This window comes from Pristiophorus japonicus, unplaced genomic scaffold (assembly GCF_044704955.1).
Source record: "Pristiophorus japonicus isolate sPriJap1 unplaced genomic scaffold, sPriJap1.hap1 HAP1_SCAFFOLD_588, whole genome shotgun sequence".
NCBI lineage: Eukaryota > Metazoa > Chordata > Chondrichthyes > Pristiophoridae > Pristiophorus > Pristiophorus japonicus.
The window spans coordinates 164,370-184,835 of record NW_027254497.1 but is presented as its reverse complement, the minus strand read 5'-3'; the positions used below and the strand labels follow the sequence as shown (position 1 = coordinate 184,835).

At 42.5% G+C, this 20,466-nt stretch overlaps 1 protein-coding gene across 1 annotated transcript in view; it reads left to right on the top strand.

Annotated features, from left to right (window-relative positions):
* LOC139255165 (nectin-1-like) overlaps positions 1 to 20,466 on the top strand; it is a 222,651-nt gene that overhangs the window by 79,966 nt on the left and 122,219 nt on the right. The window contains exon 4 of the mRNA XM_070873879.1: positions 5,200 to 5,344. Coding sequence (XP_070729980.1) covers positions 5,200 to 5,344 — 145 coding nt within the window. The remainder of the gene's footprint in view (positions 1 to 5,199; positions 5,345 to 20,466) is intronic.

Here is a 20,466-nt window from a genome sequence, read left to right as displayed (position 1 = left end):
TCTGTGAATTTTCCTTTTCATTTGCGATTTGTTTTTAATTCCTCATTGTGCTATTTTAGTTGTTTTATAATTATAGGGGGAAAAATTTGGGATGTTTGCGCCTTCTGTTAGTGCCCCTGCAAACGACTTTTCGCCAGGGCACAGCGCTACTGACTCTCGCTAAATTTGTGGAAGTTTAGTGGAGGCGGTAATAGGTAGTTTCACGCTCCTACCGTTTGCGCCCCACGTCGTTGTGCCAGTGCTGACGATGTCATCACCAAGTGCAGTGACTCGTTTTCACCCCAGTGCGAAAATTCGGAAGTGCCTTGTGAAGCTCCGCCGAGCACATACTGGGCTGCAGGCTTCTCGCGGGGAAAACTTTAGCAGTCATGGTCGACTTGTTTGTAGATGGAAGGGGAGGGCTCCGTCTATGTACCAGCGCTACCCATCCCACCACGTAGCACTGGAATTTTGCAGGCCTTTGCGCCCCGCTCCCGCCCCCAAGGGGAAGAGGAGCACGATATTTTGCGGGGACGGTAAGCCCAATATAGGTCACGGGGTGGGACTTCCGCGACTGGCGCAGGACCTCCCGCCTCGCAGCTGGTACTGAATTTTGCCCCAATAGAATCAACGAAAATTATGGCACAGAACGAGGCCATTCGGCCCATCGTGTCTGTGCCGGCTGAAAAAGAGCTATCCAGCCTAATCCCACTTTCCAGATCTTCGCTCGTAGCCTTATAGTTTACGGCACTTCAAGTGCATATCCAAGTACTTTTGAAATGTGATGAGGGTTTCTGCCTCTACCACATTTTCAGGCAATGAGTTCCAGACCACTCCCACCCACCCTCTGGGTGAAAACAGTTCTGTTCTTCTCCGCTCTAATCCTTCTACCAATTACTTTAAATTTATGTCCCCTGGTTAAGGGAACTAGATCCTTCCTATTCACTCTATTTTGGCCCCTCAGAATTTTATACACCTCAATTAAGTTCCTCTCAGCCTCCTCTATTCCAAAGAAAAGAACTCCAGCCTATTCAATCTTTCCTCGTGGCTAAAATTCTCCAGTACTGGCAACATCCTTGTAAATCTCTTCTGTACCCTCTCTCATGCAATCACATCTTATAATGTGGTGACCAGAACTGTAAGCAGTATTCCAGCTGTGGTCTAACTAGTGTTTTATACAATTCAAGCATAACATCCCTGCTCTTATAGTCTTTGCATCGGCTAATAAAGGAAATGTTCCAGTATGCCTTCTTAACCACCATATCTACCTGTCCTGCTACTTTCAGTGATCTGTGGACATGCACTCCAAGGCCCCTTTGTTCCTCTACACTTCTCAGTATCCTACCATTTAATGTGTATGATCTTGCCTTGTTAGCCCTCCCCAAATGCATTACCTCACACTTCTCGGGATTGAATTCCATTTGCCACTTTTCTGCCTACCTGACAAGTCCATTGATATCTTCCTGCAGTCTACAGCTTTCTTCTTCATTATCAACCACACAGCCACTTTTTGTACCATCTGATATCATTTTTAAGTTCGTCACCCATTTGTGCTCTCTCCTCTAGAAAATAGAGAAGGGCTGCCACCTTCCAGTCATTGTACTTGAGTTTCTTGTCCTTCACCAGTGCTTTAAGTAACTTGTCTGTCTCTATTCTGCTTTTGTTTTGTCTGAATACGGTTGTTATGAAGTCAATTTATGCTTAACATAAGCCTCTTGCCTGGACTAATAGATACTTGTCCCCTTTCGCTTTGTCAGAGTTACCACTCATCATGATATCATCATTAACTGTCCACCGTTAACACTTCTCGCCTAGATTCACTCTTGAATCCATGGCCGTTATAGTCCCGAGCGATTTAAATCCTCTCCTCTATGATTACTACGGTAAACTTTTCAATAAAAACTATCTCTTTGAGACCGTTATTGGGCTCAATATGTGGGGTGTTTTAATCTTACTTGCCCTCTTGGAACTGGGCGAAGGTTTTGCAGAGGCTACGAGGTTGCGCGCCGCTTGGCAGCATGTGGCGATGATGACATCATCGGCGTACGAATCGCCCCCTTACCACCCCAGAAGTGCAATTGCCCCGTGCAACAAACCTTAGCACCTGCCGATGACAATGACAGCTTGAGCAGTCGAGTTGCTGTCAGGAACCGGATGCACCAGCGCTCTTTAAAGGTGCCATCTTGGAAAGTTTTTCGTGTCGGTCATTACTTAGTTCTGGTTTCCAACAGTTAGGCAGAGTGGCTGGTGGACCATTCGCAGTGATTTTTTTGCTCAAACATTCTTCTGCCTCCTAGCTTTTTCCCTGTATCACTCACGACACTTTTGATGTTTTACCATTTACGTCGCTTCACGGGAGCTGTGCTGCCACTTGACCGCCTGCTCCAACTTTACCATCAGAGGATGCTTCACCGAAGGCAAAGGCACTGCCAATTACAGAGGGAAAGGCATCGAGAAAGAGAGAGCGAAAGGCTACTACAAAGAGAGGGAGCACCACAGGGAGAGGCCCATCGAGTGGCCCATGGAGAAGGCACTGTGTTTAATGGGTGGCCGACTCGATACTGCCCATTTTGTGCCATGACGAATTTCTACCTCAGCACCTCTGATAGTGCAGCACTCTCTCAGTACTGCACTGAACTATCAGCCTAGATAATGTGTTGAAGTCTCTGGTGTGTGGTATGAAGCCCTGACCATCTGACTTAGAGGCAAAAGAGATACTGAACCAAAGTTGCTAGCTGCTGAAGGTGTGAAACCTTCACTGAGCCCCATTAGATGATGTCATCAACATGCATAGTGCCCCGTTATCGCCATGGAACAAAAATTGGGGAGAGCCCCATGAGGCTGTGCCAGGCAATGCAAGGGGCAGCTTCAGGGGACATGAATTGGGCTGCAAGCCTTTCACGGGGCACGACTTAAAGGGAAGGTGGCGGCCATGTTAAAAAAAATTTGGTGGTTTTCTTTGTTGCCCTATCGGCTCCTCGATTGCCGGGTCCATGCCGCGATTGTTCAGCCCGGCACTCTGCTTGAGTGCTGGGCTGTTGGCACTGTACCCCCACTCTCCAGTAGTCCATGGAAGCCTGTTTCACCCCTGCAGAGCTTGCAACTTGGGCCCTTCCCTTTAATTAAGGGAAGAGCCCCTCCTACGTGGCACTGCTACGCGGTCCAGTGCATAGCGCTGGGTCCCGCTTTCAACCCATCCGCCGCACTACCACCCCAGAAAGGAAGTGAAGTGGACCACGTTATTTTGTGCTTCAGTTCCTTTTGGGGGCAGTAACCCAAATTTTTCGAGTGGGCTGGGAATTCTGTGCCTGCCACCAAGTGTCCCATCTCCCAGATGTTACCGCCCCCAAATAGGGTGCAACTGAATTTCACCTCCATAAAGTCCGTCATAAGATAATTGAGTCATCTTATGAGGGCAAATTTTATAAATAAGCATTACCAGCAGGAAGCGTTGCTTTTACGCATGCATTGCTGATTTCAATGGCCCTGAATTTGCAGTCCCTACAGGTGCATTGAGATGCGCGCGCACTTGTAGGGGCCCCGCAAGTTCTGGGTCTAGGTATGTGAAGCGCATGCACCTAAACCTGGAACTTGCGATCTGTCAAGAATCCTCTTGACAGATCGCTCGCATGGGGAAGTAAAGGACCTCCGTGGGCGGTGAGTTGGGCTATTTGCCCAACTTCAGCCAGCGAATACTCTTGAAATTCTTATGGTTGATAAAAGGCCTACTTTTATCAGCGTAAGACTTTTAAAGAACAGAAATATAAATTTTTTTCAATAATTTAAACATTTTAAATCCTGTTAAATAAGGTAAGTTTATTTTTGACCCTTTAAAATATGTAGACTTATTTCTCAAAAACTTACATTTTTATTTTAAATAATTCATTAAATTCCATTTTGATTAATTTTCAATATGTGATTTTAAAATGTTTTTAGTTTAAGTGTGTGTTTTTGGGGATATTCGCATACATATTTATGGTAATTCGGAATCACCATAACTATGAATGGGAATAGCCCTACTTGGATTAGTTGAGCCAGCCATTGCTTTTTTATTTGTTCTTAAGATGTGAGCAACATTTATTGCCCATCCCTAGTTGCTCTGAGGGCATCAGTCAATTGAAGGACTGGAGTCATATGTAAGCCAGATCTGGTAGGCATGACAGGAATTTCCCTGAAACTCAATAGTGAACCAGTTGGGTTATTACAACATGGTGAAATGTGAACTCACAACCACTGGGTTGCTAGTCCAGTGCTATAACTACTAGACTACGTACATGGTAGAAAAGGTCACACTCCTCTATGTTCCACTGATGTACTGGTGACTCATTAAGATGTAGAGGTGCAGTTGGCTCTGTCTCTTTTGTGCTTGGTGGTCTCCATATTTTCTGGTAAGGAGCTCTGAGCCTAGGTATACAACTGTTAGGCAATATTTGATGATTGTACCAGCGAGGCATCCTCCAAGGCATTATTTGTGTGTATCTACTGCAAGAAAGATACTGTTATTCATTAAGAGAGGCAACTCTTAATGCAACTTCTTATTCAGTAGGGTATGGGATAACGAATCAAGTCACTCACTGGATTCATTGGCTATTTTGACTTTTATCACTCTATGCAGATATTCTGAACCAAACAATTCCATGGCGCCTTTTTTAGGTAGTATCAACACTTTGCTCGCCCATGGCCCTCCACCTGTAGTCTTCTACGCCTATTAATTAAAATCTAGATTTTGCTTGGTTTTCCCCTTTACATCATTGAATTCATTCCTGGCTCCAACAACAAAGTACACCATGTTGAGAGTGCTGATGGTGTTTCTTGTATATAGATTGGAGGTTGTGAAGCAGAGCTGAAGATCACTGTATTTCTGGCCTATACTCTTTGTACTATGTCACTACTGCCTTTCTGACAGTTTTTACATCTGGCTCTAAAATTTCTCTCAGAATATCTATGACGATGAAACATTAATTTCTTATTGGGGTCAAGAGGCTCATTTTATACTTATTAAAATCCTACTCTCCTACAATTAGTTCCAAGATGTTTGTACATTTGATAAATAGTGAGCAGCATAGAGGCGTCTGAGACAAAACTCCAACGTTCCCATCTATTCTTGTTTGATGAGAAATGTATCCTTTTTATCTGATGTGAGAATTCATCATCCTCCTCTACATGGTTGTTGGTTGGTTGGAGCAGTTTGTATTAATTGATATACCCTTTATTTCACAGGCCCTTTTGCAATTTCAATTAAAAGAAACAATCACAATGTTAAAGGGAACAAAAGGAAATTTATCTTCAACACGATCGATAGCAAGGGAATCATTCAGTTTAAAATAATTGGCTTTGTGGAGCAGATTGAGTTAAGCTGTTCAAAGTAAGTGAACTCGTTATTTGATACATTGCCATGTGTAAGTACAAAACTTTACGTTGTTTTATTGCACAAAAGCTGAATTTAGCAAGATTAAAACCTATTTAGAAAGTGATGGATCAATAATATAGTTTGAAAAATAAAAGCTAAATACATCAAAGGACAAAGCCTCAACTGCCCATTAAAAGTAATGGGCTGAAAAACGTGGTCACTACACAACCGCGTTTCCTAATATGCGTAGCTAATACATATCACTGCCAAACTTTTATCCACATTATACTGCATCTGCCATGTGTTTGCCCACTCATTCAACCTATCTAAATCGCCTTGCAACGTCTTTGCATCCTCCTCACAACTCACAATCCCACGTAGTTTTGTGTTATCAGCAAACCTAGAAAAATTACATTTGGTTCCCTCATCCAAATCATTTATATATATTGTGAAGAGCTGGGGTCCAAACACTGATCCATGTGGTACCCCACTAGTCACTGCCCGCCACCAGAAAAAAAACCATTTATTCCTACTCTCTGTTTCCTGTCAGTTAGCCAATTTTCAATCCATGCCAATACATTACCCCCAATCCTATGTGCTTTAATTTTGCACACTAACTTCTTATGTGGGACTTTATCAAAGGCCTTCTGAAAATCCAAATACACTACATCCACTGGTTCTCTCTTATTTATTCTATCAGTTACATCCTCAAAAAACTCCAGTAGGTTTGTTAAACATGATTTTCTTTTCATAAATCCATGTTGACTTTGTCTAATCCCATTGATATTATCTAAGTGTGCCATTATCACAACCTTTATAATAGACACCAGCATTTTCCCTACTACTGGTGTTAGGCTAACCGATCTGTAGTTCCCTGTTTTCTCTCTCTCTCCTTTTTTTAAATAGTGGGGTTACAATCTGTAGGAACAGTTCCATGATCTATAGAATTTTGGAAGATGACAACCAATGCATCCACTATTTCCATGGCTACCTCTTTTAGTACTCTGGGATGCAGATCATCAGGCCCTGAGGATTTATTGGCCTTCAGCCCCATTAGTTTCTCCAGCACTATTTTCTTACTAATAATCATTTCCTTTAATTCCTCTTGCTCACTAGACCCTTGGTTCCTGAGTATTTCTGGGATGTTGTTTGTGTCCTCTTCTGTGAAGACAGGAGCGAAATATTTATTTAATTGTTCTGCTATTTCCTTGTTCCCCATTATAAATTCTCCTGTTTCTGTCTGTAAAGGACCTACATTTCAGTACAGCTATAGGTTATTAATGTTCTGTTACAGAGGGAGAACGAAGAGATATTTATACAAAAGCTAAATACTGCAGATGCTGGAATCTGAAATAAAAACAGAAAATGCAGGAAATCTCAGCGGGCCAGGCAGCAGCTGTGGAGAGAGAAAAAAAACATGTTAACTCTGTTTCTCTCTCCACAGATGTTGCCTGACCTACTGAGATTTCCAGCATTTTCTGTTTTTATTATAGGAAAGATAGAAACATAGAAACATAGAAAATAGGTGCAGGAATAGGCCATTCGGCCCTTCGAGCCTGCACCACCATTCAATAAGATCATGGCTGATCATTTCCTCAGTACCCCTTTCCTGCTTTCTCTCCATACCCCTTGATTCCCTTACCCGTAAGGGCCATATCTAACTCCCTCTTGAATATATCCAATGAACTGGCATCAACAACTCTCCGCGGCAGGGAATTCCACAGATTACCTACTCTCTGAGTGAAGAAGTTTCTCCTCATCTCAGTCCTAAAAGGCCTACCATTTACCTTAAGATTATGTCCCCTGGTTCTGGACTTCCCCAACATCGGGAACATTCTTCCCGCATCTAACCTGTCCAGTCCCGTCAGAATCTTATATGTTTCTATGCGATCCCCTCTCATCCTTCTAAACTCCAGTGAATAAAGGCTCAGTTGATCCAGTCTCTCCTCATATGACAGTGCAGCCATCCCTGGAATTAGTCTGGTGAACCTTTGCTGCACTCCCTCAATAGCAAGAACGTCCTTCTTCAGATTAGGAGACCAAAACTGAACACAATATTCCAGGTGAGGCCTCACTAAGGCCCTGTACAACTGCAGTAAGACCTTCCTGCTCCTATACTCAAATCGCCTAGCTATGAAGGCCAACAGACCATTTGTCTTCTTCACCGCCTGCTGTACCTGCATGCCAACCTTCAATGACTGATGAACCATGACACCCAGGTCTCGTTGCACCTTCCCTTTTCCTAATATTCGGTTAATATTCTGTCTTCGTGTTTTTGCACCCAAAATGGATAACCTCACATTTATCCACATTATACTTGCATCTGCCATGTATTTGCCCATTCACCTAACCAAGTCACCCTGCAGCCTCTTAGCGTCCCCCTCACAGCTCACACCACCAACCAGTTTCGTGTCACCTGTAAACTTGGAGATATTACACTCAATTCCTTCATCCAAATCGTTATTGTATACTGTAAAGAGCTGGGGTCCCAGCACTGAGCCCTGCGGCACTGCACTAGTCACTGCCTGTCATTCTGAAAAGGATCCGTTTATCCCGGCTCTCTGCTTCCTGTCCGCCAACCAGTTCTCTATCCACGTCAGTAAATTTCCCCCAATAACATGCGCTTTGATTTTGCACACCAATCTCTTGTGCGGGACCTTGTCAAAAGCCTTTTGAAAGTCCAAATACACCACATCCACTGGTTTTCCCTTGTCCACTCTGCTAGTTACATCCTCAAAAATTTCCAGAAGATTCGTCAAGCATGATTTCCCTTTCATAAATCCATGCTGACTTGGACCGATCCTGTCACTGCTTTCCAAATGCGTTGCTATTTCATCCTTAATGATTGATTCCAACATTTTCCCCACTGCTGATGTCAGGCTAACCAGTCTATAATTACCCGTTTTCTCTCTCCCTCCTTTTTTAAAAAGTGGTGTTACATTAGCTACCCTCCAGTCCATAGGAACTGATCCAGAGTCGATAGACTATTGGAAAATGATCACCAATGCACCCATCATTTCTAGGGCAACTTCCTTAAGTACTCTGGGATGCAGACTATCAGGCCCCGGAGATTTATCAGCCTTCAATCCCATCAATTTCCCTAACACAATTTCCCGCCTAATAAGGATTTCCTTCAGTTCCTCCTTCTCACTAGATCCTCGGTCCCCTAATATTTTTGGAAGGTTATTTGTGTCTTCCTTCGTGAAGACAGAAACAAAGTATTTGTTCAACTGGTCTGCCATTTCTTTGTTCCCCATTATAAATTTACCTGAATCTGACTGCAACAGACCTACATTTGTCTTCACTAATCTTTTTCTCTTCACATATTTTAGAAGCTTTTGCAGTCAGTTTTTATGTTCCCTGCAAGCTTCCTCTCGTACTCTATTTCCTCCCTCTTAATTAAACCCTTTGTCCTCCTCTGTTGAATTCTAAATTTCTCCCAGTCCTCAGGTTTGTTACTTTTTCTAGCCAATTTATATGCCTCTTCCTTGGTTTTAACATTATCCTTAATTTCCCTTGTTAACCATTTTCCCCGTTTTATTTTTACTCTAGACAGGGATGTACAATTGCTGAAGTTCATCCATGTGATCTTTAAATGTTTGCCATTGCTTATCCACCGTGCACCCTTTGCCAGTCTATTCTAGCAAATTTTCGCCTCATACCATCGAAGTTACCTTTCCTTAAGTTGAGGGCTCTAGTTTCTGAATTAACTGTGTCACTCTCCATCTTAATAAAGAATTCTACCATATTATGGTTACTCTTCCCCAAGGGGCCTCGCACAACAAGATTGCTAATTAGTCCCTTCTCATTACACATCACGCAGTCTAGGATGGCCAGCTCTCTAGTTGGTTCCTCGACATATTGGTCTAGAAAACCATCACTAATGCACTCCAGGAAATCCTCCTCCACCGCATTGCTACCAGTTTGGTTAGCCCAATCAATATGTAGATTAAAGTCACCCATGATAACTGCTGTACCTTTATTGCACACATCCCTTATTTCTTGTTTGATGCTGTCCCCAACCTCACTACTACTGTTTGGTGGTCTGTACATAACTCCCACTAGCGTTTTCTGCCCTTTGGTATTCTGCAGCTCCACCCATACTGATTCCACATCATCCAGGCTAATGACCCTCCTTACTATTGCATTAATTTCTTCTTTAACCAGCAATGCCACCCTGCCTCTTTTTCCTCTCTGCCTATCCTTCTTAAATTTTGAATACCCTTGGATGTTGAGTTCCCAGCCTTGGTCACCCTGCAGCCATGTCTCCGTGATGCCAATTACATCATATCCATTAACTGCTATCTGCGCAGTTAATTCATCCACCTTATTCCGTATACTCCTCACATTGAGGCACAGAGCCTTCAAGCTTGTCTTTTTGACACATTTTGCCCCTTTAGAATTTTGCTGTAATGTGGCCCTTTTTGTTTTTGCCTTGGGTTTCTCTGCCCTCCACTTTTACTATTCTCCTTTCTATCTTTTGCTTCTGCCTCCATTTTATTTCCCTCTGTCTCCCTGCATAGGTCCCATCCATGTTAGTTTAACTCTTCCCCAACAGCACCAGCAAGCACTCCCCCTAGGACATTGGTTCCGGTCCTATCCAGGTGCAGACCGTCCAGTTTGTACTGGTCCCACCTCCCCCAGAACCGGTTCCAATGTCCCAGGAATTTGAATACCTCCCTTTTGTACCATTCCTTAAGCAATGTATGCATCTGGATTATCCTGTGATTCCTACTCTGACTAGCATGTGGTACTGGTAGCAATCCTGAGATTACTACTTTTGAGGTCCTACTTTTTAATTTAGCTCCTAGCTCCCTACATTCATCTCATAGGACCTCATCCCATTTTTACCTACATCGTTGGTACCTTTGTGAATCACGACAACTGGCTGTTCACCCTCCCTTTTCAGAATGTCCTGCACCCGCTCCGAGACATCCTTGACCCTTGCACCAGGGATATTTATATTCTGCCAATCTCTTTATTTGCCTGTAAATAACTTTTTAGCTCAATAACCTAAAAACTTCACTATGGTTTTATTTTAAAAATAAGTATTCAGTTAATGAAAAAAATTATTCTGTTGATCTCAATGCAACTGCACCACCACCTCCTCCCTCCCTGCCACATGTTCTAAACCAATTGCCATTCTCCAATCTATTTCCAGGGCTTTATTGATATTATTGGAGATACATAACACTAGAGTCCGATTTTAGGCCATTAGGAAAGCCAATAACAGATGCTAAGTGGTTGTTAGTTGATGCGCATTACCACTCCTGATGACCTGCTTGAGATCAGGAACTTGCTGTGTTGACAATCAAGAATGCCGATCCACATTCTATTACTATGTAGTACAGGGGGTGAATTTCAGTGGCGTTCTCCGGATTGTGTCATAGTTCCAGCAGAATATCCAGGAAACCCTGAATCGCTACTTGCCACCCACTTCCCCCTCCCCAGGGGTTCCTGGTGGAAAGAAGTGGTAGGCCTGGGGTAGCAGTGCTCATTCTCCCAAAATTCAGTAATAGAGGGTGAGGGCCTACCAGAGACATGCTCTCCCTCTAATCTGCCGCCTAAGCACTTACCTGTATAGGTATTACCTGTAATGTCTGTATGCTTGTAATGTTTGTAGCTCCACACTGTGGATGTGAACATATTGTGTACTGCAACTACAGAGTTAATAATAAACAGAACCAAGGGGTTCCGGAGACTTCCAAGAGTGCTGCCTGCCATATTAGAAAGTTGTGTGTGCTTGTGCTCTGTGAATATATCACATTTGGTGGTGAGGTGGGATTTTTCGGATGATTTAAAGCTGAAATTTTGTTGGTGAAGGATTCAGCCAGCCGACAGAGAGACTTTGGAAGTTTCTGTATTTGGAAAAAGCTCCAAAATCCGAGGTAAAATACAGCACACGGTGTGAACAGCTATAAATTAAAATGGCAGCACCCGCAGGTGTAATGGGACATTTGGGTGACTATAGACATGACCAGGAACGTTTTCAAGTGTATGTGGATCGGCTAGAAATGTATTTCACTGCAAATAAGATAATCGAAGTTCCAGAGAATGCAGTCCAGAATCAGGCGATATTGCAATATAAGAGAGTGATCTTCTTATTGGAAGCTGGTCTGGAATTGTATGAAGCACTGATAAATCTGATTGTGCCTGACGAGCCAAAGGACACGACGCTTAAAGAGATTTTAATGAAGCTGGAGCAGCACTATAACCCCAAGCCGTTAGAAATTGCTGAAAGCTATCATTTCGGGATACGGAATTAAAAGTCTGATGAATTTATCAGTGATTACATTGTAGCATTAAAAAAGCTATCTATTTACTGTAATTTCGGAAACTTCCAAAACCGAGCATTACGGGATCATTTTGTTTGTGGGCTGAAAAATGATGCGATCAGAAGAAAGTTATTGACGACGGATGACTTGACTTTTGAGATTGCTTGTCAGACAGCGAGGTCGATGGGCATGGCCGATCAATATTCCCGAGAATTAAATAATAATTACGGTCGTCAGTCAACCGAGGTAAATCACCTGCAGGTTCAAAGTAAAAGACGGTGGGGCCCCAAAGTTTCAGAAACTGGAAATTCTAACAGAGCATCGAAGTCATGCTATAGCTGCCTGGGACAACACATTGCTCAAAGTTGTCCATATGTGAAGGCAGAGTGTTTCTTCTGCAGAAGGACTGGGCATCTGTGAACGCATGCTGACTGAAGGGTAAACCAGCTTTTAAAGCTATGAGTCCAGCGTTCAAAGCTATAAGTAGAAATCCCAAGAGACTACACAGAATGGAAGAACAAAAACAGGATGAGGAGATGTTAGAGTTACATGTCATCAGGAGCACGAGGTTAACGACAGTGATTCGAAAAATATCAAAATCCACAAAGATGTTGTGGGATTCAAGATACCAATGCAACTCGACACGGGTGCATCCATGAGTATAGTACCGGAGTCACTATACCTCGACAAATTGCGTGATTTCCCATTGGAAAAATCCAAGACAGAGCTGCGAGGCTACTCAGGAAAGAAAATTCCTGTAGTAGGTCGTATCACCATACTGGTGAAATACAAGGATCAATTTCAGAATTTGCCTCGAGTAGTGAAAGGAGACAAGTCTGCCTTACTAGGAAGAAATTGTTAAAATCACTGAAGTTGGATTGGAGTGAGATTTTCCATGTGGAAGCGAGATTTGCATCAATGGATGATGTTATCAAGAAGTTCTGCAAAATGGGCAGTCCGATCCAAGGCTTCAAGGCGAGTGTCAGGGTACAGAAGGACGCTACATTGGTTTACTAGAAGCCACGTTCCGTACCATATGCACTCAAGGAGAAAGTTGAGCAAGAACTCAAAAGACTGGAGACTGAGAACATTATTTGTAAGATAGATCGATGTAATTGGGCTACACCCATTGTTGTTGTACCTAAGTCCGATGGTAAGGTAAGATTGTGTGGTGATTCTAAAGTAACCGTAAACCAGGTTCGAGAGGGTAATGTCCCCAATACATTGCCAAATATAGAAGATTTGTTCACAACACTGACAAGTGGTCAGATCTTCTCAAAACTGGATCTTACGAATGCCTATTTACAGCTTGAACTAGATGAGGAGTCCAAGTCATGCTTCACTATAAATACTCATCTCGGCTTGTATCAATATCAATTTAATAGGCTACCATTTGGAGTGTCTTCCACCCCTGCCATATTCCAAGGGGTGATGAACCAGATTTTTCAAGGTATTGAAGGGGTAGTATGTTATTTAGATGACATACTAATTTCAGCACCAAATAGGCAAATTCATAATAACATATTGAATGAAGTCCTCAAACGGCTAGAGAAGCACAGAGTACCAGTGTCTGCTCATAAGTGTGAGTTATTTAAGAACTCAGTGGAGTACTTAGGGTACAGAGTAGACAAAAATGGTTTACATCCAACCATGGGAAAGCAGGATGCAATCAGAAATGCACCCAATCCCAGGAATGTCACTGAACTTCGTTCATTATTGAGTCTTTTGAACTATTATACGAAGTTCCGACCAAATTTGGCTACAGTATTACATCCACTGAATGAACTATTGAAAAAACAGTTCCATTGGAAGTGGTCAAAAGAATGCGATACAGCATTCAAGGAGTGTAAAAGCAAATTGGTAGAGAGCATCATGTTAGTTCACGATGACATATCTAAGGAGATTAAGCCAGCATGTGATGCCTCTCCGTATGGTGTTGGGGCAGTAATCTCTCATGTACAACGTAGTGGGGGGAGAGAGACCAATTGCTTTTGCTTCATGCACTCTCAATGCCAGTAATTATGTGCAAATTGAAAGGGAAGCTTTGGCGTTAATTTTTGGGGTCAAGAAGTTCCACAAATACTTGTATGGTAGTAAGTTTACCATCGTTACAGACCATAAGCCCCTGACAGCAATCCTCCATCCAAAGTCCCCAGTTCCAACGTTAGCTGCATCCCGAATGCAGAGATGGGCTTTGATTTTGTCAGCATATACATATGATATTGAATACAGATGATCAGCTGATCACAGTAATGCTGATGCAATGTCTAGATTGCCTTCCCCATCACAAGTTACACCCAATAGGGAAGAAATGTTTTATATTTGATACATTGATGAACTGCCAGTTACAGCTGAAGAAATTGGTAGAGCAACCAAACGTGACCCAGTGATGTCAAAGGTGTATGATTATATTGCAAATGGATGGCCAAACCATGTAACAGACAAAGATATTCATCCGTTCTTCATTCGAAGGAATGAATCATCAGTTGATAAAGATTGTATCATGTGGGGTGCAAGAGTGGTTATACCAAATAAATTCAGGTCCAAATTATTAGGAGATCTCCATGACCAGCATCTGGAAATGTGCTTGACCAAGAGTTTTGTACGCAGTTATTTATGGGGACCGGGTCTTGATAAAAATATAGAGTACATCGTGAGTCAGTGTACGACATGTCAATCGGTAAGCAAGCAACCAGCATCAGTACCATTACAGCCATGGAAATGGCCTCCCAGTGTGTGGCAAAGGCTACATATTGATTTTGCTGAGTTAGAAGGACCACAATTGTTCATTGTGATTGATAGGCATTCGAAGTGGGTCAAGGTGTTTCCAATGTGGAAAATAATAACAAGTAAAACGTTAGACATTTTGTGAAGATTATTTTCTTCATTTGGCCTCCCAGAAGAAATTGTTTCAGATAATGGACCACAATTTGCACAGTTCAAGAGCAAAAATGTTGTGATACATACCAAGGTTCCACCATACCATCATGCCTCAAATGGTGCAGCAGAGCGCACGGTACAAATTGTAAAACGTGCCCTCATAAAACAAATGTTAGGTCCGAATCCAAAGAAACGACAGTTGTCATTGGATCACAAATTGGCTAATTTTTTGATTACATATCTTAATAATCCTCATACAACTACTGATAGAACACCAGCAGAGTTGTTTCTCAAACGACAGCCACGAACCAGATTCTCGTTGTTAAATCAAATTTGGCACAGTCTGAAGAAGAGACACAATTAAGACAGAAAGAGGATCATGATAGAGGTAGAGAGAGAAGTGTGAAATTAAACCAGAGTGAAGAACCATCTTCATAAATGGTTAAAGTGGTTACCATGAAGGGTAGTGAAGACATGTGGTCCTCGCACATCGTTGGTCAAGATGTTTGATAATGTACAGGTTAGGTTTGTTCACATTGATCATATTTTACCTACAGACATGGAAGGAGTTGAAGGTAGGAATGATTCAATTATTTCTGAGTCATCAGATAGTTTTGATATACCGGTAGCAAATCCTACATCCAATGTACTGGAAACAAATCCAAGAGAAAATCAGAATATAAGTCTGGGTCCGAGTCAGGAAAACAAAGAGCCTGAAGTTAGAGTGAGTTCAAATGAAAATCAAGGAAATTCCGTGGAGGAAACGTTCCTCAGGATGAGCCTCGAATGAGTGTAAATTCTACACCATGTTTGAAAAGTTCTGTTCGAGAGTGAAGATATTCTCTTCAAAACAGAAACCAAGTGGTTAAGTTAAATTTGTAAATATGGAAAAAATAAGTCTATATCCTGTGTTATGTATAAACATGCAAGTTATGTATGATGTTTGGTGTAATAAGTTATTCATTGAGGAGGGAGAAGTATAATATCTGTAAGCTTGTAATGTTTGTAGCTCCACACTGTGAATGTGAACGTATTGTATACTGCAACTGCAGAGTTAATAATAAACAGAACCAGGCGGTTCCAGAGACTTCCACCATGTTAGAAAGCTGTGTGTGCTTGCGCTCTGTGAATATATCATATTACCCTCTACGGAGGCCTAGAAAACTGTACATCCTTCCTCAGGACTCTTCTGACACTTTAAGCACCCTCAATGCCTCTTGTGCTGCTGCGGCACCTGCTGATTTTCCTCTTCAGCCCTGGCAGTATTCCACTTGGCGACAGGAGTCCAGCTGGAAGCCCTTCTTGTATGGCTGGTGAACCCCGACTCAGGAAAATGGGCTGGATTGCAGTGAGGTCGACGAGGCATGCAGAAGCCAAGCCCAAATGCTATCCTGCCTCTAGAAGGAAAATCTAGCCCCCCTGTGAAAATTACTTACTATTTGAAATCTTGTCATCGACTTCTCAATTCCTCTTTTTGGACTGAATGTGTGTATGCTATGTGTGCATGTGTGTGCATGTGTGTAAAAGAGAGAAAATGAAGAGGTGTACTGTTCCTTTCAAACTGATACAAGTTCAATTATACCAATAATACTAACTGGCAAATAGTTAATCATCGCAAAGGTTATTTGGCACTTGGACTGAGGAATAATTAATTATAGCAGCAGCTAATGTGTTCCTTTGAGGTTAATTATTCAATTTAAATCATCTCAATCTGCACACCTAAACTTGCTTTCAATAAGGGGCACCTTGGAATTTCATGGGAATTTTCTCTCTTATAGAGGACATTCCAAGTAATGCTAATTTTTCCTAAAAGCATGGGCCAAATTTAACTGTGGCACCCAGTGTAAACAGGGTAGCAGCAGCCTTAAAATGGTATTGAGTTACTTACGCTCGTTTACTGTGCTACTTCACCTATTGCCATCTTGGATGGGAGGTCAGAGCACCGCCTGTTTTAGAGACGCTAATTTGTAATATGCAAATCATGCACTTAGGATATAATAGCAATTTTGAGGTACAAATGGGTGAAACGTGCACCATTTCATTCATTTGCACCAGCATTGAGCAGCCTAACCAACATTCCTTAAAGGGATAGCTAAAGGTCACTCAAAAACTGCCAAAACCATTTTTATCTTTTATTTTTGGAAATACTCCTCCTGGCCCCATAGAAATCCATGCATCCCCGCCACCTCTCTCACTCCATTTGCTCACCTCCCATTTTGTGCCATATGTTAAAATCAGCTGCATGGAATCAACTGAGGATAGTCAAAGTATTGAGTACGACTATGATTTATAGTACTTGAGTAATATTTGCTTCACAATAAGAGTAAGTGGGGGTTATTTTGGTGAAAGGGTGAAAACAGGTGCTAAATGATGCCATGCTATTAAGACGTGCTTGTTTGAAAGGTTTAGCACACAATTTTGGTTCTAATTGATGTTTACTATTATTTGAACTTTCCTGGAGAGCTAGAGCAGACACCTGCTGGTTTAGCAGTCAAGCGCTGACAAGACGCAATTTTCGAGAAGCAGTATATGTGGGCTTCTTGCACTCACTTCCACTGAAGGTGTGGAGTGCTGCCTGACACACAGTAGCACATTGTAGGATGGCTCAGGGACTGAGGGAGAGCACGCACAGGTAATTTGATGCGGCACTGGTGTTCCTGATGGAGGAGGTCCTGGTGCAGAAGGGTTATCCTGTACCCACAGCGGGGAAGGACACCACATCCTGTTCATCTTGTCCCTCTCTCCTGCAGCAGCTGGTGCAACTTTGCCTGGCTTCATGTTCACCTTCCATTCCTCCTATACACCAAGGGGGATCCCTAGAAAGATGCCGATGAACAAGCACTCCCTTTCTCCTGATGATTCCTATAAGGTGTCCAATAAGGTAGAGCAGCACAGGACTTACTCTTTTTAGGTGAATTTCCAGAATAAATATTGATAAGGTGTTGGTGAGGTCTTGACAAAGTGTCCCAGAAAGTCTTCTGATGTGTTTCAAAATTCCTCTTCAAACTTCCAGCAGCAAGTGAACAGTAAAATGTGTTATACCACTAATTAGCCTCTGAAACCCTCTGCAACTACTAGTTTATTCCCAATCAGCTGATCGGCGAGGGCATTAGTTAAAGCGCTAGCCAACAAAATGCCTTGCAACCTCGTTAATGAGTGCGAGAAGGCAATTTAAGTGGCAATCCTCCGGACAGCCGTTCCTAGCACAAGCTTCAACTCCTTTACTAAGATAGCACCTTGCATTAATCGTGGGCTAAACTGGCCTTTCAGCGTAAGACCACAACTTGGCCACCTCGGAAGCTGTTTAAGGCTTCTAGGAGGCGAAATTGCTCTTCCTGTTCGCGTCTCCAGGAAGTGGAATTGGGCAGGGGTTTTGTGGAGGTAGCACCTCATTCCTGCCGGGAGAGCTCCGCTCGGCTGCGCACGCCGATGATGACGTCATTGGCATGCGCATCATCCCTTTACCACCCCGGAAGTTAAATTGCCCCGCGCAACCTACCTTACCGTCTGCGATGACAACGACAGCTTCAGTGTCAAGTTACAGTCAGGAATCGGCTGGAGCAGCGCTATTCAAAGGCACCATCTTGAAGAATATTTTCTGTCAGCCATTACCTTTCTCTGCTTTCTGTGATGTATTCTCTACTACATCACTAAAGTACATACACTCAAGATGGCTTCAACTCAGGAAATTTTCAGGTGACCTGCCCCATTATTGTATTTACAGCAATGGCTACGTTACCACAGTAGTCCACTTAGGTGGAGCTATATATTACACTTCTTCCTCCTTAATTAAGAAGTAATTATAACAAAATACTCATCATACATAACTTGCATGGTTATACATAACAAAAGATATTGACTTATTTTGCCATATTTACAAATCAAACTTAACCACAGGTTTTCAGTTTCAAAGATGGTACCTTCGCTCTTGAACAGAACTTCCCAAAAATGGTGAAGAACTTAGTCTTATTCTAGGCTGAGCCGGAGGAGAATTTTCGTCCAAGGGATGCCCTTGCTCTACATTTGAACTGTATTATCAAATGTTTGTCTGCCTGAGTCAGGCACAGACATAAATTCTGACCTTCTCTTGGACTTTTTTCAAGTATATCTGATGTAGGATTTGCTATTGGTACTCTACTTGTAACAAAACTATCTGCTGAGTCAGAAATAATCGAATCATTCCAACCTTCAACTCCTTCCACGCCTGTAGGTAAAATATGATCAATGTGAACAAACCTGACCTGTCCATGATCAAACATCTTGACCATATATGTGCAAGGACCACATATCTTCACCACTCTTCCTGGTAACCACTTTAACCATTCATGGTGATGGTTCTTCACTCTCACCTTCTGATTTAATTTCACACTTCTTTCTCTTACTCTACCTCTATCATGATTCTTATTCTGTCTTCATTGTTTCTCTTCTACTAACTGTGCCACGTTTGGCTTTAACAACAAAAACCTGGTTCATGGCTATCATTTGAGAAACAACTCTGCTGCTGTTCTACCAGTAGTTATATGAGGAGCATTATGATATGTATTTAGTAAATTAGCTAAATTGTGGTCCAACAACAATGGCCGTTTCATAGAAAAATAGAAACATAGAAAATAGTTGCAGGAGTAGGCCATTTGGCCCTTCGAACCTGCACCACCATTCAATATGATCATGGCTGATCATGCAACTTCAGTACCCCATTCTTACTTACTCTCCATACCCCTTGATCCCTTTAGCCGTACAGGCCACATCTAACTCCCTTTTGAATATATCTAATGAACTGGCCTCAACAACTTTCAGTGGTAGAGAATTCCACAGGTTCACAATTCTCTGAGTTTCTCCTCATCTCGGTCCTAAATGGCTTACTTCTTATCCTTAGATTGTGACCCCTGGTTCTAGATTTCCCCAACATCGGGAACATTCTTCCTGCATCTAACCTATCCAATCCCATCAGAATATTTTATGTTTCTAAGAGATCCCCTCTCATTCCAGTGAATAGAAGCTTAGTCGATCCAGTCTTTCTTCATATGTCAGTCCTGCCATCCCGGGAATCAGCCTGGTGAACCTTCGCTACACTCCCTCAATAGCAAGAATGTCTTTCCCCAGATTAGGAGACCAAAACCACACACAATATTCAAGGTGTGGTCTCAACAATGATAAAGAAATTTGCAGATGATACAAAAATTAGCTGTGTGGTTGACAGTGAGGAGGAAAGCTAAGACTGCAGGAAGATATCCATAAACTGGTCAGATGGGCAGAAAAGTGGAAAATGGAATTCAATCTGGAAAAGGGTGAGGTGATGCATTTGGGGCAGGGCAACAAGATAAGGGAATACACAATAAATGGAAAGATACTGAGAATTGTGGAGGAACAGAGGGACCTTACAGTGTATGTCCACAGATCCCTGAAGGTAGGACATGTCGATAAGGTCATTAAAAAGGCATACGGAATAATTCCCTTTATTAACCGAGGCATAGAATACAAGAACAGGGAGGTTATGCGTGAACTGCATACAACATTAGTTAGGCCACAGCTAGTGTACTGCATGCAGTTCTGGTCACCACATTACAGGAAAGATGTGATTTCACCAGAGAGGGTACAGAGGAGATTTACGAGGATGTTGCCCGGACTGGAAAATTATAGCTATGAGGAAAGATTGGATAAACTGAGGCTGAGGGGAGATTTAATTGAGGGGCCTAGAATGACCTATTTCCTTAGCAGAGGGGTCAATAACCAGAGGGCATAGATTTAAACTAATTGGGGCGTGGTTTAGAGGGGATTTGAGGGTAAATTTCTCCACCCAGAGGGTGATGGGGATCTGGAACTCACTGCCTGAAATGGTGGTAGAGGCAGAAACCCTCACCACATTTAAAAAGTACTTGGATGTGCACCTTAATTGACGTAATCTACAGGGCTACGGACCAAAAGCTGGAAAGTGAGATTAGGCTGGATAGCTCTTTGTCAGCTGGCGCAGATGCGATAGGC